Raw genomic sequence first — 25583 nt, forward strand, 5'->3', positions numbered from 1 at the left:
CCTGGGAATGAGGGGGGACTCCCCAAATTTCCCCCGGGGAGGGGGTGGAGCAAGGCCAGGACCCCTCCCCCCTCCATTTCCAAGGAATCCCATGAGGTCAGAACTTGTTTTTCCCAAATTTCCTCCTTTTCCGGCTCCCACCTTCCCGAGGTGTGGGAGGGGAGGGGGCCCAGGCTGGGGACACTTGGGGACATTTCATGCCACACTGACCCTGAAATTCCTAAAATTCCACCCACAGGGACGGAATCCGTGGGAAAGCCCGGGGTGAGGATGAGGGGCTGGAAAAGGGTTTGGGATTCTGGGGGGGCTCCAGGAGGGGTTGGGATATTGGGGAGGGGGCTGGGATGGAGGACCTGGAATCTGGGGGAACCCCAGAGGGACTGGGATACGGGGGGAGCCCCAACAGGAGGTGGGAACCCCTGACCCCCCCGAAATAAAAACAACATCCATGGAAAAAAATCCCTTTAACAGCCACAGCAGCGCCCGACAGCCCCGAATTCCCGACGGGAGCGGGGCCGGGCCCCAACCGGTGGGGCTGGATCCGGTCTGGGGGGCAGATCCCACCCTGAGGGGGCAAATCCCACCCAAGGGGGGCAAATCCCACCCCGAGGGGGCAAATCCCACCCGGGGGGGGCTCCAGGAAATCCTCCAGGACATGGAGAGGGGACAAAACCTTGTTGTGCCACGGTGTCCCCAAATCCTTTCCCGACGGGATCGGGGCCAGGTCCTGCCCCATGGGGGGGACAAATCCCACCCGGGGGGAGAGAAATCCCACCCGGGGTGGTCTCAGGCGGCCTGGGGGAGGTCCCGGTGGGGCAGGGAGAAGGGCACCAGGGGCGAGTAACGCGAGTCATGCCACAGCAGCCGCTGCTCCAGGAAGGCGACGGCGTCCAGGGTCAGCACCAGCGTCTGGTGCTTCAGCAGGCTGTGCACGTTGAGCCCTGTGTGGGGACAGTTTGGGGACAGTTTGGGGACGTCAGCGGGGCCCCCAGAGTGTCTGTGGGGGATCAAAGAGAGAGGGTTGGGGAGGGGCTCACCCAGGGCAGGGATGAGGGTGATGGATTTGAGCCCCTCGGCCGCGGCGCTGATGTTCTCTGGGAATTCATTGCTGGGGGAAAAAGGGGTTGGGGTGTCCCCAAAGTGTCCCCACAGCAGGGACACCCAGGCCTGGTGTCCTCAGGCTCGTGGTGATCTGTCCGTGATGTCCCCAGGGTGTCCCCAGTTTCAGGGACATCCCATCCCCTTTGTCCCCAGCCCTACCCCAGTGTCCCCAGCCCTACCCCAGTGTCCCCAGCCTTGTCCCCCCAGTGTCCCCAGCCCTACCCCAGTGTCCCCAGCCCTATCCCCACTATCCCCAGCCTTGTCCCCCCAGTGTCCCCAGCCCTGTCCCCTCTCTCACGTGTCCACCACCAGCACGGAGTGTCCCCAGCGCCGGGCCCGGGCCAGCTCCAGCAGGTACCGGGGGTCACTGCTGGGCAGCTCCAGGCTGTCCACCACGTGCAGCTCGTCCTGCCGGACACCAGGGACGCTGTCACCCTGTCCCCAGGCCCCGGGTGTCCCCCAGCCCCCGGGCCAACCCCTGTACCTGCATCAGCTTCACGCTCAGGGCCACCTTCAGCCCCAGCACCCGCACCCTCATGGGCACCATGTAGAAGTAGCTGGTGGGGCCCCGCGGGCCGTGGGCGATGCCACCTGCCAGGAGGGGACTCGGTGACATCCCCGGGCAGGGGACACCCCCCATGGCCCAGACAGAGGGGGGCAGCCAGGCCTGGTGTCCCCAGAGTGACCCAGGAGGTCCCCAGGGTGTCCCCAGAACCCCAAACCAGGGACAGACAGGCCTGGTGTTCCCAGGGTGGTTCTTGATGTCCCCAGGATGGTCCAGGATGTCCCCAGGGTGGTCCTGGGTGTCCCCAGGGTGCCCCAGAGCCCCCAGACCAGGGGCACCAAACCCTGATGTCCCCAGGGCAGTCCAGGATATCCCCAGGGTGCCACAGGGTAGTCCCCAGTGTCCCCAGGGCAGTCCCAGACATCCCCAGGCTGTCCCCATCCCCAGCCCCCTGTGTATCCCCCTCCCCACAGTTCTGGGGGTCACTCACTGCCCCTCCAGAGTGTCAGGTTGTCCCCAGCCCCTGTGCCTGTCCCCAGCCCCCTGTCCCCTCGTTCTGGGCTCACTCACCGCCCCTCCAGAGCGGGGACCGGACGGAGCCGTGCCGGGCGCGCCCGGAGCCCTTCTGCCGCCAGGGCTTGCGGCCCCCGCCCCGCACCTCGGCCCGGCTGCGCACGCGCGCGTGGCTCTGGGGACAGTGGGGACAGGCAGGGCACAGTCAGGGGGACGGCCACCCCCCGCCTGGGGGGGTTTGGGAAGCCCCCAGAGCTCCTCGGGGCACCCACAGACTTTTTAAGAACACCCAAAAGTTCCTTGGGGCCCCCAGACCCTTCCTGGGACCCCCCCTAAAGCTCCTCTGCCCCCTCAAACCCCCATTTCACCCCCACAAATCCCTGCCCTACCCCCTTAAATGCCCTCCTGCCACCCCAAATCCCCACCTTTTTCCCCCAAATCCCCTTTCCCCACAATCCCCCCTTTCTCCCCATAAATCCCCATTTTCTACCCCCAAATCCCCCCTTTTTCCCCCTAAATCCTCCTTTTTCTGCCCCCAAACTCCCTTTTCCCCTCTTCCCACTCCCAAGCCCCCTCCCCAGGCTCACGATCCTCTTGTAGTTCCTCTGCCACGTGGCCACCGTGTGCAGGATGTCCAGCCTGGGGACAGGGGGACGCAGGGGTCACTCACCCAGAGCCCCTGGGGTGTCCCCATTGTCCCCAGAGGCCCCCCGGGGCCCCCACCTGGGGCTGACGGCAAAGACGTCGGGGTGCAGGTCAGCCAGCCCCCGCAGCGTGTCCTCGGGGTGACGCAGGGACTCCACCCAGGCCTGCACGGGGGACAGCGGGGACACCACAGGGACACGGCAGCTCCGCAGCACCGGGGATGGCACCGGGGTCTCCTCTGGGGACACGTGGCGACAATGGGGATGGAGACCCTCACAGGGCGCTCCTGGCATCCCCCAAAGCATGGACAGCCAGCTCTGATGTCCCCAAGGGGATTCAGATGTCCCCAACCCCGTGGTGGCCCTGTCCACGATGTCCTCACATTGGTCCTGGCTATCCCCACCCCCATGCCCACCCCTTCCCTGCTGCACCCAGGGTGTCCCCAGCCCCTGGCACTGTCCCCAGGGTGTCCCCAGCCCCACCCCGCTGTCCCCAGGGTGTCCCCAGGGTGTCCCCAGCCCCTCCCAGCCGTCCCCTGGGTGTCTCCAGCCCCTCCCCACCGTCCCCAGGGTGTCCCCAGCCCCTCCCAGCTGTCCCCAGCCCCTCCCAGCTGTCCCCAGGGTGTCCCCAGCCCCTCCCCACCGTCCCCAAGGTGTCCCCAGCCTGGCACTCACCCCTGCGGAGCTCGGGGGCCGCGGGCGGGGCCGGGGCCACCGTCGAGAACTGCGGGACGGCGACATTGGGGACAATGACCGGGAGTGGGACCAACCGCGGGCCGAGGGGAGGGGGGACACGACCCCCGCCCACCCCCCAGCCCTGCTCCTGGGCCCGGCCCGGACCCCCGAACCCCCCCCGGGCCGAGCTCCCACTTGGTACCGCCCCAGCCCCGCCCCTCAGCGATGACCCCGCCTATTCAGCGCCCTCACTGCCCTGGCCCCGCCCACTCCCCGCCCTCACGGCCCTGGCCCCGCCCTTGCTCGGTTTCCCCCGTCCCCATCCCGGTGCCGGGGCCGCTTCCCGCCCGTTTTACCCCCGGCCCGGCCCCGCTCCCGGTGCCGCTCCCCGCCCGTTCCGGACCCGTTCTCACCGCGGCCCAGCCCCGGCCCCGGCTCCAGGCCCTTAACGCCGTCGCCCCCGCGCGGATCATGGCGGAAGGCGCGGGGCGGGGACAGGCGCGGTGACGTCACCGCGCACGCGCGGCGCCACTTCCGGCGGGGGCGGAACGGCGGGAAACGGGGAGGGAGGGGAGGGGGAGGGGACGGACCCCCCGTTTGTGTCCCCAACCCCAAATCCCCGCCCCCCGGTGTCCCCCTGCTGACCCCACCCCAGGGTCACCCCCAGTTCCCCCTCCCCAGTGACCCCCAACAGCGCCCGCACATCCAACTGTCCCTTCCCGGTGCCACCGTCCCCGTCTGTCCCCAGTGCCACTTCCCAGGGCCGGTGCCACTTCCCAGTGTCCCTTCCCAGCATCACTGTCCCTTCCCAGTGCCATTTCCAGTGTCCCTGTCCCTTCCCAGTGCCATTTCCAGTGTCCCTGTCCCTTCCCAGTATCAATGTACCTTCCCAGTTCCCCATCCCAGCGCCACTGCCCAGTCCCCGTTCCCAGTTCCCATTTCCCATTCCCAGTTCCCATTTCCCGCTCCATTTCCCGCTCGGGGGGCTCCACGCCGGGGTCTCCCCCAAATTCCCGGCCGGAATTCGCGGGCCGGGATTGGCGGGACAATTTTGGAATTCCTTTTTCCCCTTTTTTTTTCCCATCCGTTTTTCCAAAGCCCCGCCTGATCCCGGGGGTCCGGGGGCGGGAATTCCGCATGGATGGCGGGGGAGGGGTTGGGAATACCGGGGGGGGGAATGGGGGGCGCTCATCCCGCCCACCCCGGCCCGGCCCCGCGCCTGGTTCTAATTAAATCCAAATTCATTAACTCCCTTCTCCGGCCCCTCGGACCCCCCGGGCACGCCCGGCGCTCAAAATTTGGGGATTTTTTTTTTTTTGTGGGGAGGAAGAAGGGCCCTTCCCAACCCCATCCCCCCAATAATTCACCGCATCCTCCGCCCCCCCCCCCCCCCCCGAATTCCTCCCGGGACGAGCCGTGAAAAGTCCGGGAAGTTTTTCCAGCCGCCAAAAAATCCCCCAAATCGGGAAAAAGCTCCCAAAATCCTCCCGGGGGGGAAGAAGAGCGGAGGGGTTTGTCCCTCCCCGCCTCCCGCCGCATTTTTGGGGTGTCACGCACCTAAAAGGGGGGGACACAACGGGGGGGTTTGCTATTTTTTGCCGTTTTTTGCGATCCCTCTCCCCATTGTGGGGGTCCCAGCCATGGGGGGGAGGGGGGTGACAGGGAGGCCTCGCCCCTCGGGGGGGTGGCCCCGGTCCAGCCCCGCCCCTCCCGCCCCCGCTCATGCTGGAACCGGGACGGGCGCTCAGCGCTGCCGGGACCGGCCCCGGGACCGGTAAGAGCCCAAAGAGCCCCCCCGAGTCCCCCGTGCCCCCCCCGGGGGTCCCCTCCTCCCCGGGACACCCCGAATCGAGGGGGGGGGCACAGAACAGGACCCCCGGGACGACCCCAAGCGTGGGGGGACACCGGGAGGGGTCTGGGGCTTTGGGGGGCGGCTCGGGTCGTCCCCAAGGGCGGGGGGGACACACTGGGGGGTCCTCACGGGGGGGTTCAAGTGCCACCCCTACGGGTGGGGGTCTCCCCTCGTTGTCCCCCTCCATTGTCCCCGGCCCGGCCCAGCTGTTTCGGCCACGCCAACATCTGGCTCGCAGCTGGCGGGGGGCGGGGGGGGGGTCGTGTCCTTGGGGGGCACCTCCGGGGGGTCCCCAAAGCCTTGTGGGTCCCCGAAATCCCGACGGTGGTAGTGCCCGGCCGGGGGGGCCGTGTCCCCGTGTCCCCCCACGTGCGTGTCCGGGCGCGGGGGGCGCGGGGGGGGCTCGGGGCCCCCTCCCGTCCCTGGTGGGCGCCGCCCCCGCGGCTAAACCCGGCTCTAAGCTCGGCTTTGTCCGCCCTGATCCAATTTGCTCTGGGATATTTCGGGATCGAGGCGCCCGCGGTGACCCCCCCGCGGCCCCCTCCCCTCCTCTCCCCCACCAGGGCGGGGGGTCCCAGGAGGGGATCCTGGGGGAGTCCGGCGCTGGATCCCGGGCGGGTTCCAGGGAATGCATCCCGGACCGGGACCCCCGGCTCAGGATCCCGGTGCGATTCCCCGGGGTAGGACCCCAGTCCCGGTCCCGGCGCAATTCCCGGGGCAGGATCCCCGGGGCAATTCCCGGTTCGGGATCCCAGCTCAGGATCCCGGGGCAATTCCCGGTGCTGGATCCCAGTCCCGGTCCCGGGGCAATTCCCGGGGCAGGATCCCGGGGCAATTCCCGGTGCTGGATCCCAGTCCAGGTCCCGGGGCAATTCCCTGTTCAGGATCCCGGGGGCAGTTCCCGGTTTCGGATCCCGGTTTGGGGTCCCGCCGCGATTCTTGGGGCAGGATCCCAGCCCAGGATCGCGATCCCAGGGCGGTTCCCAGTTTGGGATCCCGGTTTGGGATCCCGGGGCCGTTCCCGGTTTGGGATCCCGGGGCCGTTCCTGGGGCTGTTACTGGGGCCGTTCCCGGTTTAAGATCCCGGTTTGGGATCCCGGTTTAGGATCCCAGGGCCATTCCCGGGGGTCCTGCCGCCCCCGGCCCCGCCCGTTCCCCCCGCTGGCTCCGCCCGGGGCAGCTCCGGCCGGGGGCGGGCGGCGAAGGGGAAGGGGAAGCGGCGGATGCTCCGTGCCGGTTCCCACCGGCACCGGCGGCTCCTACCGGTACCGTTACGAGTGTCCGGGGGTGGCCCGGAGGGCTCCTGGGGGGGTCCCGGGGGCGGCGGGAGCCAGGGGCGGTGTCCCGGCGCCGGGCGGGGCTGCGCGAGGCACCGGGCGGTGGCGGGACAGCACCGGGGGCTCCGGGATGGCACCGGGAGAGCTCCGCTACCGGGACGGGACCGGGGAGGCTCCGTGACTGCACCAGGATGGGAGGGCACCGGGACGGGACCGACACCGGCATTGGAACGGCTCCGGGACGCCACCGGGAACTAGGAGGGCTCCGGGACGGTGCCGCGGCCGCCGGGGCTCCTTCCCCCGCCGCCCCGCCCCGGCCCTCGGTCCCTTCCAGAGCCCTCGGGGGTCCTGCACCGGGAGGAACGGGGCGGGCGGGGGGGTGAGCCCTTACCGGGGGTCCCGTCCCGAAATCTGGGGAGACGGGACACGGGACCGGGGGTGAGTACACAGGGACCCAGCGGTGACATCCCCCGATGTCCCCACCCCTCGCTTTTCCAGCCCCCCGGGGTGACCCGCCCCTTTCCCCCCGGGATGTCTGTCACCTCCTGCCACCCGGTGCCACCGCAGGCGCCGTTCCCGCCTCTATTTCCCCCGGATGTGCGCCCAGATGTGCCCCCCCCATTCTGCCACCGTGCCGTGGGTGACACCCCTGTGGAAGGACACAGGTGACAGCACGTGTCACCTGGGTGATACCCCGGGGTGTCCAAAGGTGACAATGGGTGTCACCACCCAGGGGGACAGGGCTGCGGGTGGCTGTCAGCACAACCTGGAGGGACACCTGGGCATGACAAATGGGGTGTGACACTGGCTGTAACCCCGGGGTGTCCCTGGCGGCACAGACGTGACGACAGGGTGACATTTCTGTTCCCAGGAGCCATGTCCCGGCGGCACTGAGGCTCTGGTCACCCCAGGGTTTCCTTGGTGACAAGGGAGTGACATTTCTGTCCCTAGGAGCCATGTCCCGGCGGCGCTGAGCCTCATCGTCGTCACCGTCCCCTTCACCGCCATGGGGAGCATCTACAAGGAATATTTCAACCGTGACAAGATCCGCGAGCACTACAACTTCACCAAGGGAGACGGCGAGAGCACAGCGCCCTCGCGCTGGGTGGGCTCCGTCCTCATCGTCGTCCTCTGCTGCATCATCGTCCTGGAGAACCTGCTGGTGCTGGTGTCCATCTGCCGCAACAAGCGCCTGCACCTGGCCATGTACATCTTCATCGGCAACCTGGCCGCCTCGGACCTGCTGGCCGGCACGGCCTTCATGGTCAACACCCTGCTGTCGGGCAGCACCACCTTCAGCCTGACGCCCGTGCAGTGGTTCGTGCGCGAGGGCACAGCCTTCGCCACGCTGGCCGCCTCGGTGTTCAGCCTGCTGGCCATCGCCATCGAGCGGCACGTGGCCATCACCAAGGTGAAGGTGTACAGCAGCGACAAGAACTGCCGCATGGTGCTGCTGATCGGCGCCTGTTGGGTGATCGCCGGCGCCATCGGCAGCCTGCCCATCATGGGCTGGAACTGCATCAGCGACCTGGGCGACTGCTCCACCGTGCTGCCGCTCTACTCCAAGCGCTACGTGCTCTTCGTCACCACCATCTTCACGCTCATCCTCATGGCCATCGTGGGGCTCTACACGCGCATCTACTGCATCGTACGCTCCAGCCACGCCGAGATCGCCTCGGCGCAGACTCTGGCCTTGCTCAAGACCGTCACCATCGTACTGGGCGCCTTCATCGTCTGCTGGCTGCCCGCCTTCATCATCCTCCTGATGGACGCCTCGTGCCCCGTGCGCGCCTGCCGGGTGCTCTACAGCGCCAATTATTTCTTCGCCTTCGCCACGCTCAACTCGGCAGCCAACCCAGTGATCTACATGCTGCGCAGCAAGGACATGCGCGGCGAGTTCCTGCGCGTGCTCTGCTGCTGCGGCCGCGCCCGCCGCGGGCAGCCCCCCGGCCGGGCGGGGGTCCCGCTGCGCACGTCCAGCTCGCTGGACAGGGGCCCGGCCAGTCCCGCGGCCGAGCTACCCACAGCGCCGCTGACCCGCGAGTGCACCACGTCTGTGTGAGGGTGGGCTGGGGGTGACGCTGGGGTGACAGGGGGGTTTGTGGGCAGGGGTGTCCAGTGGGGGGTCAGGGGACGTGGCGTGGACACCCCACGGACACCCCATGGACGTGCCACAGCCACCCTGAGGACACGTGATGGACACCCCACGGACACCCCTTGGACACCTCACGGCCACTCTGGGGATACCCCACAGACACCCCACGGACATCCTGTGGACACCCCACAGCCTCAAGGCCACCCTGTGGAAACTCCGTGGACACCCCACAGCCTCATAGGCACCCCATGGGCACCCTGGGGACACCCCAAGGCCGCCCCACGGCCCCAGGGCCGCCCCACGGTACGAGCGGAGCGGTTGCCTCACGGTTCCCCCGCGGTTCCCCAGGTACGGATGCACACCTGGCCCCCCCCGGGCTGTCCCCGTTGTCCCTGTCTCCGCCGGCGCTCCGTGTGCCCGGACACGCGTGGGGCCCTTCCCACGCCCTGCCCGAGCCCCGGGGCCGCCGCCGGACCTGTCGGGCGAGTCCCGGGGCGCCTCCCGGGCCCGTGGGCGGGACAGACCGGGATCAACCCGGGGGGCTCCGGGGAGCCCCAAAATCCGGGATTTTCCCCCGCGCTGGTGCGCGGGGCCGGGGGCTCATCCCAGTGCGGCCGGATCCGCCGGGATTCCCCCTGAAATCCCCGGGATTTGCCTCAAAATCCTCCCCCCGTTGTATTAAACAATTTTTTTTTCCAGCTGTTTCTACGTCTTTCCCCAAGTTTTGGTGTGTGTGAGGAATTTTCCCGGTGGGAATTTGGGAAAACAGGGTTGAGCGTCTCAGGCGGGTCTGGGGACAAGGGGGGCACCTGGAGACTCCTCCCCTGTCCCCATCCCAGCGCTTTGTCACCTCCCGTCCCCAAAAAAACCCGATTTGTCCCCATTTCCTCCTCGGAGGGGGAAGAGGAAACGGGGGGGGGGGTTTCGTTTCCTGCCCCCCACCCCCCCTGGGGCCGGTGCCGTCGCGGTGTCCCCGCCGTGACCCGGCGCCTTTGGGGACAGGGAATTCCCGCCTTTGGGGACACGGTGGCACCGCGGGGCTGTCACCGCCGGGGTGGCCCTGGGTGATAGATACCCCGGGGTGGCCGTGGCGCGGCAAACGTGACAGCGTCTGTCACCCCGGGGTGGCAAGAGGTGACAACGGCTGTCACCACCCTCGGGGTGGCCAAAGGTGACAACGGCTGTCACCACCCTCGGGGAAAAGGTGGCAGCAGGTGCCCCCCCGGGGTGGCCGCAGCGGGACAGGGCTGTCCCCGTCCATCCCCCTGGGATTCCCATGGGGACAGACCCGAAGGTGTTGCCCCCTCCCAAATTCTGGGGTGTACCCCCCCTTGGGAGTGTCCTCTCAGTGTCCCCCTCCCAAATTTTGGGGTGTCCCCCCTTCCTACCCCGCCACCCCCAAGATGGCGCCGGGGCGACCCCTCACGGCCCCACGCGCCCGCGCTGTCGCGCCGAGTGACGTCACGCCTACACGCCACACCCGAGATGGCGCCCGGCCCCGCTGTAGCACCACGGTTTGACCTTCCCAACATGGCGGCGCAGCCGCGACGGCTTTGGCGTAGCTGAGTGACGTCATACAGGAGGTGGGGCGGCCTTAAAGGGGCCATGACCGCGCGGGGGCCGCGGCCGCCGCCAGGGCCGGAGCGGGGCGAGACCGGCGGCCGGTGAGGGGGGGCCGGGGGGTCCCGGGGGGTCCCGGGGGAGCCTCACCGGCTCTGGGAGGGGGCCGGGGGGGCTTTACCGGCTCTGGGAGTCTGGGGGGAGCGAAGGTTTCGGGGGGGGGGCGGGTCTGAGGGCAGTAGTGGGGGGGGCGCTGATGGGAGCGAGAGGCGGGGGGGGCGGCAACGGGGCCTGGGGGGCAATAACGGCCCGGGAGGGGCAATAACGGCATAGGAGGGGGCAATAACGGCATGGGAGGGGCAATAACGGCTTGGGAGGGGCAATTCATGGGGGGCCAATTAAGATGCTAGGTGGTAAATAATTAATGAGAAGGTAATAGCGGCCTATGGGGGGCAAAAAGGGCCTGGGGGGGTAATCTGTGAGGGGGCAATTAAGATGTGAGGGGGAAAATTAACTCGTGGAGGGGTAATAACGGCCCCGGGAGGGGCAATAATGGTTGTGGGAGTAATAACGACCTGGGGGGGGGGCAAAAAAGATAAAGGGGGGCAATAAAGATGGGGGCAATAAAGATAAGGGCGGTGATAAAGAAAGGGGGGGCAATAAAGAAAGGGGGGGCAATAAAATGGGGGGGCATTAAAGATAAGGGAGGGCAGTAAAGATAAGGGGGGCATTATGCCCTGAGGCGGCAGTTTGGGGTAGGAATTGGGGAGGGGGGCAATAAAGTTTGGGGGAGGCAAAAAAACCTTAGGGGGGTAGTTTGGGGGGGCTGTTGGGGACAGTGGGGGGTGCAGTTGTCACCTGGAGGGGTCCTGAGGGTGTCACCAGGCCGTGGTGGCAGGGGGTGTGACACGTGCCAGCCTCGGTGCCGCTGTCCTCTCCCCGGGGTGTCCTTGGGAAGGACAGGGGGACACCGGGGACGGCACCCGGGTGACAGCGGGGACATAACAGGGCCGGCCCGGTGGTGGCACTGATGGAGTGACAACAGGGACTGGTGACAGCGCCTGGTGGCCTTGGCACGGTGTCACAAGGGGACGGTTCCTGTCCCCAAAGGAAGGGACACCAACATCCCCTTGGGCCACTTTTCTGGGGACACCCTGGGGACACGCGGTTTCCCTGCTGGGAGGTGTCACCTGGGTGTCACCCACTTGTCACTGCGTGTCCCTCAGTGCCACCATGTGTCACCAACTGCTCCTTTTTCCCGTTTTCCCCCGTTTTCCCCATTTTCCCGGTTTCTGGAAGGATTTTGGATGGGTACAGCCCCCCCCGGCCATGGGGCAGAGCGAGTCACAGCAGGAGGCCAAGGTGGGATGCGTCCCTGTCACCCCAATGTCCCCAGGGCTGGGGGTACAGGGACTCAGCTGTCCCTTGTCCCTGCAGGGCTCGGTGCTGAGGGGGCTGCTGGCCGTCTTCAGCCGGGAGCAGCTCCCGGCGCGCGCGGTGAGCAGCGGCACTGCCGTGCCCATGTCCCCATGTCCCTGTGTCACCACTGTCCCTGTGTCCCTGTGTCCCCATGTCCCCGTGTCCCTGTGTCACCACTGTCCCTGTGTCCCCATGTCCCTGTGTCACCACTGTCCCTGTGTCCCCATGTCCCCGTGTCCCCGTGTCCCCAGAGACAGTGTCCCTATGTCCTAGTGTCCCCGTGTACCAGGGAGAGTGTCCCCTTGTCCCCATGTCCCTAACCCCACTGGTGCACTAAGTAGAGGACACTGTGCCCACATCCTAGTGTCCTGATGTCCCCAGTAATGTCCCCCATCTCCCCAATAATGTCCCCCATGTCCCCAGGCACAGTGTCCCCATGTCCTAAGTGACAGGGTCCCAATGTTCCCAGTATCCCCATATCCCCATGTCCCCAATGTCTGCAATATCTGCAATGTCCCCAATGTCCCCATGTTCCCAGTGTCCCCATGTCCCCACTGCTGCTCAGCACTCCCTGAGGGGACACAGCCTTGTCCCCTGGGGATGTGTCCCGGTCCCCAACACGGCCACGCTGCTCCCACCCTGGCAGCACCATCGGTCACCCCCTGCACTTGTCCTCATCCCTTGGGGACACCAGGGACAAGGTGGGGACAAAGTGGGGACACCCCTGTCCCTCCACAGGTGCTGGGCACCATCCTGGCCCTTGCTGTCGCCGTCATGGCCGTCGCCGTGCTGGGCTGGTGGCTGCGCCTCAAGAGTGAGTGCCACCCCCGTGCTGGCCCTGGGGACGGGGGTGACAGCACTGTCCCCTCACGCTGTCCCCTCCGTGTCCCCAGAGGTCCCTGCGCAGGAGCCGCCGCGCTACCGCTTCCGCAAGCGGGACAAGGTCCTGTTCTACAGCCGCAAGATCATGCGTAAGGTGACCCTCGGGTGGCAGCGGGGTGGCACCGCGCGGAAGGTGACCCTGGGGATGGCAGCGGGGGTGGCACTGCGCCGCTGCCGGCAGGTGACACCGTGTCCCCGCCCTGCCAGGTGTCCCAGTCCACATCGTCGCTGGTGGACGTCAGCACGGCCAGCGGCACCACGCGGCCCCGCAGCCGCAAGAAGCTCAAGATGCTGAGCATCGCCAAGAAGTGAGCAGGCAGTGGGGTTGGGATCTGTGTGTGGGGTTGGGATCTGTGTGTGGGATCTGTGTGGGGGATCAGGGTCTGTGTGTGGGATCTGTGTGTGGGGTTGGGATCTGTGTGTGGGATCTGTGTGTGGGGTTGGGATCTGTGTGTGGGATCTGTGTGTGGGATCGGGGTCTGTGTGTGGGATCTGTCGCTGGGATCTGTCCCTGGGGTCGGGTTCTGTGTGTGGGGCTGGGATCTGTCCGTGGGATCTGTCTGTTGGATTGGGATCTGTCCCCATGTCCCTGCCGTGTCCCCACGCTGTCCCCTGGCTGTCCCCAGGGTCTCGGCCAGCTTCCTGCGCATCCAGAAGGAGCCACCCACGCTGCAGCTGAAGGAGCCGCCGCCCTCGGTGCTGGAGGCCGACCTGACTGAGTTCGACGTGGCCTCGTCACACCTGCCCTCTGAGGTGCTCTACATGCTCAAGAACGTCCGGTGAGCAGGGCCAGGATCTGTCAGTGGGGCCGGGGTCTGTCCATGGGATCAGTCCATGGGATCAGGGTCTGTCCTTGGGCATCAGGATCCATTGATGGGGTCAGGATCCATTGATGGGGTCGGGATCCATTGATGGGGTTGGGATCCGTCCCTGGGGCTAGCACTGGACTGCAGGGATCGAGCTCCACCCTTGGACACCTCTCCAAGGGGATCCCTGCACCCCCCTCTCCATGGCACTGTGGGGCAGGTCCCTGTGTCCCTGCTGTCCCTGTGGTGACACCGCTGACCCCGCAGGGTGCTGGGGCACTTTGAGAAGCCGCTGTTCCTGGAGCTGTGCAAGCATATGGTGTTCCAGCAGTGCCAGCAGGGCGAGGATGTGTTCCGGCCTGGCCAGCCCGATAGCAGCATCTACGTCCTGCAGGAGGGCAAGCTGGAGCTGCTGCTCACTGAGACGGTGCGGGGACACTTGGGGACACCTGGGGACATTGGGGACGCCTGGGGGGACAGCCCATGGCCAGCCAGGGATATCCAGGAGATATCCAAGGACTTCTTAGGACAGCCAGGGGACACCCAGGGATGTCAGGGGAACAGCTCAGGGAGAGATGGGGACACCTGGACACCAAGGAAACACCTGGGGCACCTCGGGGACACCTGGTGACACCCTGACACCCATGGATATCTGGAGAATACCTCATGGAGAGATGGGGACACCTGGGACATCCACAGACATCCAGGAGACACCCAAGGGCACCTGGGGGACACCAGACACAGTGAGGGACACCCCAGGGGCATTCAAGGACACACAAGAACACCCAGGGGACACCAGGAGACACTCAGAGACAGTTGGGGACACCCTGGAGACACCCCAAGGACATTGAGAGACATGTCAAGGACGCCTCAAGAACATTTGAGGACACACAGGGAACAGGCAGGGGACACTCTTGGAGACCCAGGGGACATGGGCTGTGTCCCAGCAGGACGGGAAGGAGACAGTGATGAAGGAGGTGTTCCCTGGGGACAGCGTCCACAGCCTACTCAGCATCCTCGACGTCATCACGGTACCGGCCACGTCCCCAAAGCCTTGGGGACATCACAGGGGCTGTCACCAAACCCTGCCACACCCAGCTGGCATGTCCCCAGAACACCCTCAGCTCAGTGGGTGACTGTCCCCAGCCCACCCAACCTGTCCCAAACCCGTCCAATGCAAACACGGCCATCCCAACCCTAACCACGACAGTCCCCAAGTGTCACCAACTGTCCCCAAACTCCTCCAGCCCAACCATGGCCACCCCAAACCCAATGGTGGCCACCCCAAACCCAACCACCCAAAACCCCAGTGCCACCCAGGCCCTTCCCCAGTCCCCAGCTGTCCCCAGGCCCGTGGGTCCCCTGACCCACGGTGTCCCCAGGGCCACCAGCGGCCGTACCGGACGGTGTGTGCCCGCGCGGCCGAGGACTCCACGGTGCTGCGCCTGCCGGTCGAGGCCTTCTCAGCCGTCTTTGAGAAGTATCCCGAGAGCCTGGTCAGGGTGGTGCAGGTGAGCTGGGCTCCGGGGGACCCCCGGGAGGTCCCTCGGGCTGGCAAGGGACCCATGGTGGTCTCGCGTTCCCCCTCAGATCATCATGGTGCGGCTGCAGCGTGTCACCTTCCTGGCCTTGCACAACTACCTGGGCTTGACCAATGAGCTCTTCAGCCACGTGAGTTCAGGCTGAAATTGGGGGGTCCTGGGCTGGGTCGGCTTCCTCTGATGTCCCCCCAGCTCCTCTGATGTCCGTCTGTCCCCAAACCTGCAGGACATGCAGCCCCTGCGGCTCTTCCCTCAGCCTGGCCATGCCGCTCGCACCAGCCCAGTCCGGCACAGCAAGCGCAGCCTGGGCAGCACTGACGAGGGCCGGGACACTGGTGAGGCACCAGGAAGCTCCTGAGACCCCCACCCCGAGAATTTCTGGGGTTTCCATGCTCAGTTTTGGTGGGGGGGGGGTCTCATCTTGCAGCCGAGCTGATGAAAGCCACCGGCCTGGAGACACCAGCACCGCCGCCACTGCTGAGCCGCTGCATCTCCATGCCCGTGGACATCTCTGGTGGGTGCCAGCACTCCCAGGGGTGTGGCTGTCACCCAGGGGTGGCTTTGTCCCTGTTTGGTGACCCCCGTGACCCCGCCCAGGCATCCAGAAGGCTCCGCGCTCTGATTTCGACATGGCCTACGAGCGTGGGCGCATCTCGGTGTCGCTGCAGGAGGACAGCACCGGCGCCTTCGGGCAGGTACGGGGGGGTCTGTGCTGAATCCCACCCCAAATCCCACCCAAATTTCCCCTAATTCCCACCCTGAATCCCACCCCAAATCCCATCCTAAATCCCACCCAAATCTCCCCCAGGTGTCCCAGGAGCCCAAGGAGCGCAAGTCGGTGACACTGGAGGAGCAGCCCTCGGGGGTCTACCACTACAACTCCTGCGAGGAGGACACAGCCTCAGGGACAGGGACAGGGATGGGGATGGGGACATGTCCCTTCGGGCCCTACCAGGGCCGCCAGACCAGTGACATCTTTGAGGAGGCCAAGCGGGAGCTCATCAAGCTCATGAAGGTTGAGGTGAGGGGAGGGCTTTGTAGGGTCGGGATGGGTGGGTTTCTGGTGGGTTCCTGGTGGTCCCCGGTGGCTTTTTGGTGGTCTTAGTTACCTTTATGGTGGTCCCCCATCACTTTGGGGTGGTCCTTATGACTTCAGGGTTGTCCCCAGTCCTCACTCTGTGGTGGGTTCCCATCTCCTCATGGTGGTCTCCATGACCTCCTGGTCATCCCATCCCCTCATGGTGACCCCACAATGGTCCCGTTCTCCTTTCCAGGACCCTTCTCTCCTCAACAACCGTGTCCTGCTCCACCACGCTAAGGGCGGCACAGTCATCGCCCGCCAGGGTGACCAGGTGGGTTCTGGGGGCTGTCACCATGTGGTGGGACAGAAACAACCCCAGAACCAGAAGAACGCACCATGGTGGTGCTGGTGGGACCTCCCAGGTGACAGGGGACATTTCTGTAGGATGTGAGCCTTCACTTCGTGCTCTGGGGGTGCCTGCACGTGTACCAGCGCATGATTGACAAGGAGGAGGACGTGTGCCTGTTCCTGACACAGCCCGGCGAGATGGTGGGACAGCTGGCTGTGCTCACCGGGGAGCCCCTCATCTTCACCATCAAGGCCAACCGTGACTGCACCTTCCTCAAGATCTCCAAGTCCGACTTCTATGAGTGAGTCTGTGTCCTTTGGTGTCCTCGGGGGGCCACCAGGACCTGGCGTGGGTGTGTCTCCATCATCTCGTGGTGGATCTCCATCACTTTGCAGTGCTCACTGTGACCTCGGGGATCCCACGTCTCTTTGGGGTGGTTCTCCATCACTTTGGGGTGGTCCCAAATCTCTTTGGGATGGTTGCACCACCAGAACATTTCCCCAGTGAGTGTTCCCAGCCCCGGGGTGGAATTTTGGGGTGTCCTGAGCAAGGCCACATCGATCCTGGTGGTTCCCCTCCTCCCTGGGGTTCTCTGTGGGGTTCCCCACCGCAGGGGGGACATTTTGGGGTCACCACAGTGCCCTGTCCCCCCCAGGATCATGCGGGAACAGCCCAGCGTGGTGCTGAGCGTGGCCCACACCGTGGCCGCCCGCATGTCGCCCTTCGTGCGCCAGATGGACTTTGCCATCGACTGGATGGCCGTGGAGGCTGGCCGGGCACTCTACAGGTGAGTGACCACACCCAGGTGTCCACCTCAGCTCGGGGAGGGCCACCAAGGGTGCCATAGACGCTGTCCCCAGGCAGGGGGACAAGTCGGACTGCACCTACATTGTGCTCAACGGTCGGCTGCGCTCAGTCATCCAGAAGGGCAGCGGCAAGAAGGAGCTGGTGGGCGAGTATGGCCGCGGTGATCTCGTGGGCGTGGTGAGTGTCACCCCGGGGACACCTTGGGGACAGCAGCCCAATGTCCTTGGATGGCTCCATGGCCTTGTCCTGCAGGTGGAGGCACTGACGCGGCAACCCCGGGCCACCACAGTGCATGCGGTGAGGGACACGGAGCTGGCCAAGCTGCCCGAGGGGACCCTCAACAACATCAAGCGCCGATACCCACAGGTACCCCCGGGGGTCCCTTGGGGGTGTCCCCGTGCCCCCACGGCCCAGCTGGTGGCTGTGACTCGAATTAAAACCAACTTCAGTTAAGGAGTTAATGAAGCTGTTGGAGGAGGAGAGTGGAGGAAGGGCTGGTAGCACCTGAGGTCTTGAAGGATGGGGTGGTGGTGGCACCAGAGGTCTCCAAGGACAGGCAGAGGTGGTGGCACCCAAAGACTGCTGTAGAACACTAGTCTGGGGTCTTGATGAGTCTCTGCCGTGTCTGATGGCCATCCTTGTCCTTGTCCCCAAAGGTGGTCACCCGCCTCATCCACCTCCTGAGCCAGAAGATCTTGGGGAACCTCCAGCAGCTCCGCGGGCCCTTCGCAGGTACGACTTGGGGACAACGGGGTGGCCTCTGTGGGGCTGGTGGCCATCACCAGAGCAATATGTCCACTCCCCTGTGTCCACTCAGGGCCCGGCCTGGGCATGGCCTCCAGCTCCGAGCCCATCAACCCCACCAGCAACCTGTCGACTGTGGCGGTGCTGCCTGTGTGCGACGAGGTGCCCATGGCAGCCTTCACGCTGGAGCTGCAGCACGCACTCAACGCCATTGGTGAGTGACCACGGGACACTGACCATGGCAGTGACCATCGGACAGTGACCATGGGTTGTGGCACCCTGGTGACCTGGGGTGGTGATGTTTGCAGCCCCACAGGGTGGTCTTGGTCGTGGTGGGCACCATGATGGTGGCATGGTGGCAGCCATGGCATGGTGACCAAAATTTGATGGTGTCATGGTGAACACAGCATGGTGGTTGGTGACTATAGCCCTATGGCATGGTGACCACAGCATGATATGGTGGTGACCATGGCCTGGAGATGACCACATCCCCACCTCCGCAGGCCCCACACTGCTCCTCACCAGTGACATCATCCGTGCCCGCCTGGGATCATCGGCACTGGAGAGGTAACAGCAGTGGGCAGCGGCGTGGCCACGTCCCCCAGGCCACCACTGACCACTCATGCCCCCGGGCAGCATCCAGGAGTACCGGCTGTCCGGCTGGCTGGCGCAGCAGGAGGACCTGCACCGCATCGTGCTCTACCAGACTGACTGCACACTGACCCCCTGGACGCTGCGCTGCATCCGCCAGGCCGACTGCGTCCTCATTGTGGGGCTGGGCGACCAGGAGCCCGCCCTGGGCGAGGTGGGACAGGGACAGGAACACAGTGGGTGACTGGGAGCCTGCCCTGAGCAAGCTGGGACAGGGACATGGTGGGGACAGGGACATGGGGGTGACCAGGAGCCTGCCCTGAGCTAGGTGGGACAGGAGAGGGACCTGGAGGTTGGACACAGGAACATGGGATATGGGTACAGGGGAACATGGGGAAACAGGGACATGAAATATGGGGACACGTCCCATCTCTGGGGGTGACCCAGCCTCGTGCTGGTGCTGCCACAGCTGGAGCAGATGCTGGAGAACACGGCGGTGCGGGCGCTGAAGCAGCTGGTGCTGCTGCACCGCGAGGACGGCGCCGGCCCCGCGCGCACGGTCGAGTGGCTCAATATGCGCAGCTGGTGCTCGGGCCACCTGCACATCCGCTGCCCCCGCCGCGTCTTCTCACGCCGGAGCCCCACTAAGCTGGTGAGCGTCCCCTGCCCCGGCCGCCAGCCCCTCCCCGGGTGTGGCCGCTGTCACTGTCACCGACTCTGTCCCCGCCCCGCAGCGGGAGATGTACGAGAAGGTGTTTGAGAAGAGCGCCGACCGGCACAGTGACTTCTCACGCCTGGCGCGCGTGCTCACCGGCAACACCATCGCCCTGGTGCTGGGCGGCGGCGGCGCCAGGTGGGGCACGCCTTTCCCCGTGTGCCCCTGTCCCCCTGTCCCCATGGCCTGTGTCCCTGTCCCCGTGTCCCATGTCCATGTGTCTCCATGCCCCATGTCCCCATATCCTCATGTCCCTGTATCCCGTGTCCCCACGCCCTCCTCCCACTCCCACGGTGCCCACAGCCCCTGATTTATCCCGGCTTTCCCTGCGCTCTCCCCGGCAGGGGCTGCTCGCACATCGGGGTCATCAAGGCCATGGAGGAATCGGGGATCCCCATCGACCTCGTGGGGGGCACCTCCATTGGCGCCTTCATCGGGGCGCTCTACGCCGAGGAGCGAAGCGCCGTGCGCACCAAGCAGCGGGCACGGGAGTGGGCCAGGGTGGGTGACAGGGACATGCCTACCCCAGGGACCCCCTCAGCCTGTGCCCAGCTCTGCTCCACTGATTCTAACCTGGCTTCTTCCTGTTCTTCTTCCTCTTGCTCTTCTCTCTCCTTTCCTTCTCTTCTCCCGCTCCATCTTCTTTTCTTCCGCTTTTATTTTCTGCTCTTCTTTGGGTTTTTTTCCTTCTCTTTTTGCCTTATTCCTTCTCCTCCTTTTCCTTCCTCCTTCCCCCTCCTTTTTTTCCGCTCCTCTTTATGTCTTTACTCATCTCTCCTTCTCTTTTTGCTCTTCCTCCTTCATCTCCTTCCTCCTCTTCATTTCCTTCCTGCTCCTTTTCTCTTTTTATTTTTCCTCCTCCTCCCCAGTGCATGAATTCTGTTTTTGAGACCGTGCTGGACCTCACCTACCCCATCACCTCCATGTTCTCGGGCTCGGCCTTCAATGCCAGCATCAACCGAGTCTTTCAGGACAAACAGATCGAGGTGTGTCCCCCTCAGATGTCCTCCCTGGCCCCCTCCCTGATGTCCCCACCGTGTCACCCAGCCCGTGCCATCCCCGCAGGACCTGTGGCTGCCCTACTTCAACGTCACCACCGACATCACGGCCTCGGCCATGCGGGTGCACACAGACGGTGAGAGCTCCCTGGGGACACGGCGGGGACATGGGGCAGGGGTGGCGTCCTGAGCCACCAGGAGCTGCTAACCCCACCCTGGGGACATGAGCAGGGCAGGGAGGGGACAGCTGGGGCTGCACGAGGCGCTAACACCGCTGCTGACCACTAACCCCAGTAACACCCTGTGCAGCATGGGGACATGGTGGCAGTGCTGGGCGGGAACATGGCGGTGGTGGTGGGGACATCGAGGTGGTGGGATCATCATGGTGGTGGTGGGGACATCATGGTGGTGTTGGCGACATGGTGGTAGTGGTGGGGACACGGTGGTGGGGATGTGGTGGTGGTGATGGGACCATTGTGGTGGCTGCCCCTCGTCCTTGCCTGCTGCTGGAGCTCACCTGGGACATTGAGCCGTCCACAGCCACCCTGCTGCCTCTTAACGCCCACTAATCCTTGCTGACTTCTCTAACCCAGCCCCCTCCCCACACTGCTGGCTGCCAACATCCCCCTGTCTGTCCCCGGTCACCACCGCGGTCCCTGGTGGCCGTGACCATGTCCTCTCCATCCCCAGGCAGCCTCTGGCGCTACGTCCGAGCCAGTGCCTCCTATACCCCCTACCTGCCTCCGCTCTGCGACCCCAAGGACAGCCACTGGCTGGTGGACGGCTGCTATGTTAACAATGTCCCAGGTCAGCACCTTGCTTGCCGGGGCCACCCCCCAAAAAAACGACAAAAAACACAAAAAAAAACCCCAAAACCCACCCCAAAACCACATCCAGAACATCCACACCACCGGTCAGGGTGCCCTGGGGTTCCTCTGCCCGCCACGGGGCCGACCCGTGGGGTGCAGACGATCCTGGTGCGGGCAGGGCGAGCGGCGAGGGCGGGTGCCGGGGCGGCGCCGGTGCTGACGGCGTTTCCCGGTTCCGTTCCCGGTTTCCCGGTCCCGTTCCCGGTTTGGCCGGCGCAGGCTCGCTCTGGCGCTACGTGCGCGCCAGCATGACCCTCTCGGGGTACCTGCCCCCGCTCTGCGACCCCAAGGACGGCAACCTCCTGATGGACGGGGGGTACATCAACAACCTGCCAGGCAAGTGCGGCCGCCGCAGCACCGGCGGCACTGTGGGCGCGGGGCGGGGGCTCGGCCAGTGCACGGACAGATGGACGGACGGACGGACACAGCCAGGGTGGAGCAGGGATGCCTCTCGCTCGGTTTGGTGGCATCGATGGGCAAGGGATGGCTAGCTCCTGTCTGGCAGTGGGATTTTTTTCTGCGTTGGGTGGTTTTTCCAGAATGTTCCGTGGATTTTCCTGGTCAGGATCCATCCATCTTCCATCTTCTCCTGGTGGTTTGTCCATGCCAGGCAGCTTTCCAGAATATTCCATGGATTTTCATGGGATCCATCCATCTTCCATCTTCTTGGAAGATGGTGTTTTTTCCATGCTGGGTGGTTTTCCAGAACATTCCATGGTTTTCCATGTTTAGCATCCACCTGTCTTTCATTATCTCTTGATGCCTTTTCCCTGTTGGGTAGTTCTTCCAGAACATTCCATGGATTTTCCTGGTCAGGATCCATCCATCCATCTTCCACCATCTCCTGGTGCTTTTTCCATGCCAGGCAGTTTTTCCAGGTTTCTTCACACGCAGGATCCATCTTCCATCCTTCTTCCATCATCTCTTGATGTCTTCAATGCTGGTCAGCTTCTTGAGGCATCTCCACCCTCTGTCACCTCCTGGTGCTGGCACCAGGTCCTTTCCTGGGTGGTTTCCATCCTTCACCTGCCTCAGTCTCCATCCTGCAGGTCCCTGGGTGTCCTTGGTGACCTCCTGGGCCACTTTTGTCCATTTCTGGACGTTCCCATCTCCAGGTGTCCTCTCCGTCCTCCTTCACCTCCCTCCATCTCTTGATGTTCTCTCCAGGCTTCTCCAGGCCTCTTCTGGCCATTCTATGTCACCTGGTGGCCTTGGGAGGTCACCCTTGTCCCCTCCACGTGCTGGGGACCTTCCTCCATCCTGCAGCCTCATCCCCACCATGTTGGGTGACTCTGGTGGCATCTTTGGGTCTGAAGCCACCTTCCTCCATCATCATTATCATCATCATCATCCTTTGGTGTCCTCCAGATTCACCTTCCCCCCCTTCCCTGTGGAAATTACCTTAATCGCCATCATCATTATCATCCCTTTATGTCCCCCAGGACCTTCTCCATCCTCTCTGCCCCGAGCCATCTCCACCAGCTTGTCCCCTGGTGTCCCCTGGTGCCACCCTCCTTCCTGTCCCCATGACACCTCCACTCTCCACCCCGCCCCTGGTGCCCCCCAGCTCCGCTGACCGCCTGCTGTCCGTCTGTCCGTCCCCACAGCCGACATCGCACGCAACATGGGTGCCAAGACGGTGATTGCCATCGATGTGGGCAGCCAGGACGAGACCGACCTGTGCAACTACGGCGACTCCCTGTCCGGCTGGTGGCTCCTCTGGAAGCGCCTCAACCCCTGGGCCGAGAAGGTCAAGGTGAGAGCACGAGGGGGACAGAGGGAGGTGGCACCAGGGGACACCGTGGGACAAGCTGGTGGAGATGGCTCAGTGTGGAGGAGGGTGGAGAAGGTCCTGGGGGACATCAAGGGATGGTAATGATGGCGATGGTGACAATGAGGATGATGAGGATGACAATGATGGTGATGATGACAATGACTACGATGATGATGATGATGATAACGATGATGACAATGATCATGATGACGATGATGAGGTGCTGGACGCATCCCACGTGTCCGGTCCCGGCAGGTGCCGGACATGGCGGAGATCCAGTCGCGCCTGGCCTACGTGTCCTGCGTGCGGCAGCTCGAGGTGGTCAAGTCCAGTTCCTACTGCGAGTACATCCGGCCGCCCATTGACCGCTTCAAGACCATGGACTTCGGAAAGTTCGACGAGATCTATGTGAGTGGGCGCTGGGGATGGCTGGGGGTGCTGGGCTGGGGGGCTCCAGATGTAGATTGGGGTCCTTTGGTCACTGTTGGGGTTCTTTGGTCATCACTGGATGTCCTTGACCATCCGTTGAATGTTCTTGACCATCACTTGGGGGTCCTGATCATCACTTGAGGTGTCCTTGACCATTAATTGAGTGTCCTGGTCATCACTGGGGTGTCCTGGGCTGTTTTGGGGGTGTCCAGGCCACTGCCCCTTGCCCATTGCCCCCTGCCCCTTGCCCTCTGCCCCCTGCCTGCCAGGACGTTGGCTATCAGCATGGCAAGGTGGTGTTCGAGGGCTGGAGCCGCGGGGACGTCATCGAGAAGATGGTCAAGGACCGGCGCTCGGCCGACTTCTATGAGAGCAAACGCATGGACGTGAGCCTGGGGACACTTGGGGACACGGGAGGGACATGGAGGGTGGTGGTTCATTGGGGACCTGCCCTGGGCCTCCTCAGGAGGGGCCACTCCATCCTTGTCACTGTCCTTTGAAGGGTGTCACCTCTTGAATGACCCTCCTGTTACTGCCACTTTGTTCCTGTCACCCTCCCCGTCACCCTTTGTGCCCCTGGTCCCTCTCCTGTCCCTCGCTTTGTCCCTTGCCCTGTTGGGGCCTTCCGTGTGCCCCTCCTGTCCCCTGCAGGTGCTCACCTGTCCCCTCACCTGTCCCCCGTGGTGTCCCCTCAGGTGCTCACCTGTCCCAGTGCCGGTTTCACAGACCTGGCTGAGATCGTGTCGCGCATCGAGCCCGCCCAGTCCTACCTGTCCGACGGCTACGGCGACGGTGACAGCAACAGTGGGGGGGACAGGGAGGGGACAGCGGGGGGATAGCACGACAGGGGCAGGGACACTCTGGAGGGGGGTGGATCTGGGGCTAGGGGTGGAGATCTAAGGATTGGGGGCTGGGATTTGGGTCTGGGGCTCACCCCACACCCCCTCCCCCAGAGGAGTCCGATTACCTGACCGAGTACGAGGACGAGGGCCCGGAGTCGCTGCGGGGCGAGGAGGATGCGGCTGAGTGGGGCAGCGCCGAGGCTGTGAGTGACCCCAAAACCCGGGGGAGGGGAACCCCAAAACCTGGGGGAACCCCAGAGAACAGGGAGGACCCAAAAATAGCGGGGGAGGAACCCGAAAATGGGGGGTCAGGGGTGCCAAAGGCGTCCTGGGCCCAGGTGTGGGGATGGCACCATGGGGACCCCACGAACAGGGTTTGGTGGTTTTGGGGTTGGGGTTTCTGGGTTCCCAAGGGGGTCCAGTGGCCTTGGGGACAACCTGGACCCCCCACAGGTGCTGTGCCCTGTCCCCACCCCAGTGTGCAGAAAATGTCCCTGTGTCCCCCCAATGTCCTCACTGTCTGCTGTGTGTCCCCAGTGTGTCCCCAGTGTCCTCACAGTGTCCTCACTGTCCCCCCAGGAGGAGGAGAAGTCCCTTCGGCAGGGCCCGAGCACAGACGGAAGCCCCCCGCCCCCCCCCCGCAGACCCTGATGGCTTCTGAGGGACCCGCGGTGGCACTGCCCCTTACCCCCCCACCAGGGGTCCCCAATGTCCTCTCCCCCGCTCCGGGGGTCCCTGCTCCACCCCCCCCCCCATTCTGGCACTTTCCCATGGGGCCCAGGACCCCCAGTGTCCCCCCGGTGTCCCCTCAGTGTCCCCCTGCCTGGGGAACCCCTGGGGTGACATGGGGGGTCCCAGGACCCCTGATGTCCCCCCAGTGTTCCCCTACCTGTCTGAGAGGCCCTGGGGTGACATGGGGCGTCCCGGGACCCCCAATGTCCCCTCAGTGTCCCCTCTGTGTCCCTAATGTCCCCCCACCCCCCGCACTATTGCACTGTCCCACCCCCCCGGCCGGCCACGGGGGGGCGCTGCTGTAAATTTTCCTTTTTTTTTTTGGTTTTTTTTTTTTAACGGTTCTTACGGAAATCCAGGCCGGCTGGATGGGAATTGGTTAATTAATTATTAATTACTGGTTAATTATTGATTAATTATTGACTGATTGATGGAGTCTTATTACGCCGATTTGGGAATTTCAAAATAAAAGCTACTGGTGGTGACAGGGGGATGGGAATGGGAACTGGGAAGGGTACTGGGAAAAGGTGTGGGACACCTCCTTGCTTCCTATTGGCCCTGCTGCCTGTCACTCAGGGCTCTCAGCCAATTGCAGCCCTCCCTGAGCAGTTGTGGGGGGTTTTTTTGTGTTTTTTGTGTTTGTTTTTTTTTTTTTTTTAATCCTGGGTTTGGGTTTAATTCCTAGATTTTTATGGTAAATTCCCAATTTTTGTGTTTCATTCCCAGTATTTGGGAATTTTGGATCCACAGCTCCTCTCCCAGCCCCTAAATCCACAAATACACAATATTTTTACTTCCCACCATTCCCATTTTTTTTTCCCAGCAAAGACAATTCCAAAGTC

At 64.4% G+C, this 25583-nt stretch overlaps 3 protein-coding genes across 4 annotated transcripts; 2 read left to right on the forward strand and 1 right to left on the reverse strand.

Annotated features, from left to right (window-relative positions):
* Nucleotides 1–447: 447 nt before the first annotated feature.
* Nucleotides 448–3946, reverse strand: MRPL4 (mitochondrial ribosomal protein L4). Its single transcript, XM_084223953.1, has 9 exons — nucleotides 3852–3946; nucleotides 3439–3487; nucleotides 2843–3002; nucleotides 2707–2758; nucleotides 2177–2294; nucleotides 1586–1692; nucleotides 1400–1509; nucleotides 1038–1108; nucleotides 448–941 (listed from the first exon to the last, which is right to left on the reverse strand). Exons 1-9 carry the CDS (start codon nucleotides 3909–3911, stop codon nucleotides 787–789), a joined length of 882 nt encoding a protein of 293 aa, XP_084080079.1. The 5' UTR covers nucleotides 3912–3946; the 3' UTR covers nucleotides 448–786.
* Nucleotides 3947–7570: 3624 nt separating this feature from the next.
* On the forward strand, nucleotides 7571–9077 carry S1PR2 (sphingosine-1-phosphate receptor 2). The gene has a single exon (XM_084223940.1). It carries the CDS (start codon nucleotides 7574–7576, stop codon nucleotides 8627–8629), a length of 1056 nt encoding a protein of 351 aa, XP_084080066.1. The 5' UTR covers nucleotides 7571–7573; the 3' UTR covers nucleotides 8630–9077.
* A 1183-nt stretch (nucleotides 9078–10260) lies between these two features.
* PNPLA6 (patatin like domain 6, lysophospholipase) lies at nucleotides 10261–25164 on the forward strand. 2 transcript variants are annotated; one of them, XM_084223919.1, is made up of 37 exons: nucleotides 10261–10326; nucleotides 11522–11584; nucleotides 11660–11719; nucleotides 12380–12455; nucleotides 12535–12617; nucleotides 12731–12831; nucleotides 13150–13302; nucleotides 13597–13756; nucleotides 14280–14360; nucleotides 14712–14840; nucleotides 14920–15000; nucleotides 15097–15205; nucleotides 15298–15384; nucleotides 15468–15565; nucleotides 15679–15891; nucleotides 16145–16222; nucleotides 16336–16541; nucleotides 16896–17027; nucleotides 17101–17224; nucleotides 17300–17413; nucleotides 17704–17779; nucleotides 17865–18005; nucleotides 18295–18358; nucleotides 18428–18596; nucleotides 18852–19034; nucleotides 19117–19235; nucleotides 19442–19598; nucleotides 19967–20083; nucleotides 20163–20232; nucleotides 20786–20902; nucleotides 21184–21300; nucleotides 22572–22720; nucleotides 22994–23146; nucleotides 23437–23553; nucleotides 23863–23959; nucleotides 24121–24212; nucleotides 24589–25163. In XM_084223919.1, the coding sequence occupies exons 2-37, from the start codon at nucleotides 11552–11554 to the stop codon at nucleotides 24658–24660; spliced, it is 4128 nt and encodes a 1375-aa protein (XP_084080045.1). In that variant the 5' UTR covers nucleotides 10261–10326; nucleotides 11522–11551; the 3' UTR covers nucleotides 24661–25163. The 2 variants fall into 2 exon arrangements, with proteins under 2 accessions (XP_084080045.1, XP_084080046.1); XM_084223920.1 differs by lacking the exon at nucleotides 20786–20902 and having other exon boundaries at nucleotides 24589–25164.
* Nucleotides 25165–25583: the final 419 nt, after the last annotated feature.

Source organism: Fringilla coelebs (genome assembly GCF_963513975.1).
Source record: "Fringilla coelebs genome assembly, chromosome: 32".
Taxonomy (NCBI): domain Eukaryota; kingdom Metazoa; phylum Chordata; class Aves; order Passeriformes; family Fringillidae; genus Fringilla; species Fringilla coelebs.

What these genes read in the sequence shown, in the direction of transcription:
- MRPL4 (XM_084223953.1), bottom strand. Translation starts at nt 3,911, where the DNA reads ATGATCCGCGCGGGGGCGACGGCGTTAAGGGCCTGGAGCCGGGGCCGG. An exon ending in GTCCCCGCTCTGGAGGGGCG is followed by an intron (nt 1,693 to 2,176) that starts GTGAGTGAGCCC and finishes CCCTCCTGGCAG; the next exon opens with GTGGCATCGCCCACGGCCCG. An exon ending in TCCGTGCTGGTGGTGGACAC is followed by an intron (nt 1,109 to 1,399) that starts GTGAGAGAGGGG and finishes TTTTTCCCCCAG; the next exon opens with CAATGAATTCCCAGAGAACA.
- S1PR2 (XM_084223940.1), top strand. Translation starts at nt 7,574, where the DNA reads ATGGGGAGCATCTACAAGGAATATTTCAACCGTGACAAGATCCGCGAG.
- PNPLA6 (XM_084223919.1), top strand. Translation starts at nt 11,552, where the DNA reads ATGGGGCAGAGCGAGTCACAGCAGGAGGCCAAG. An exon ending in GCCGCAAGATCATGCGTAAG is followed by an intron (nt 12,618 to 12,730) that starts GTGACCCTCGGG and finishes CCGCCCTGCCAG; the next exon opens with GTGTCCCAGTCCACATCGTC. An exon ending in GCTCCGCGGGCCCTTCGCAG is followed by an intron (nt 17,780 to 17,864) that starts GTACGACTTGGG and finishes GTGTCCACTCAG; the next exon opens with GGCCCGGCCTGGGCATGGCC.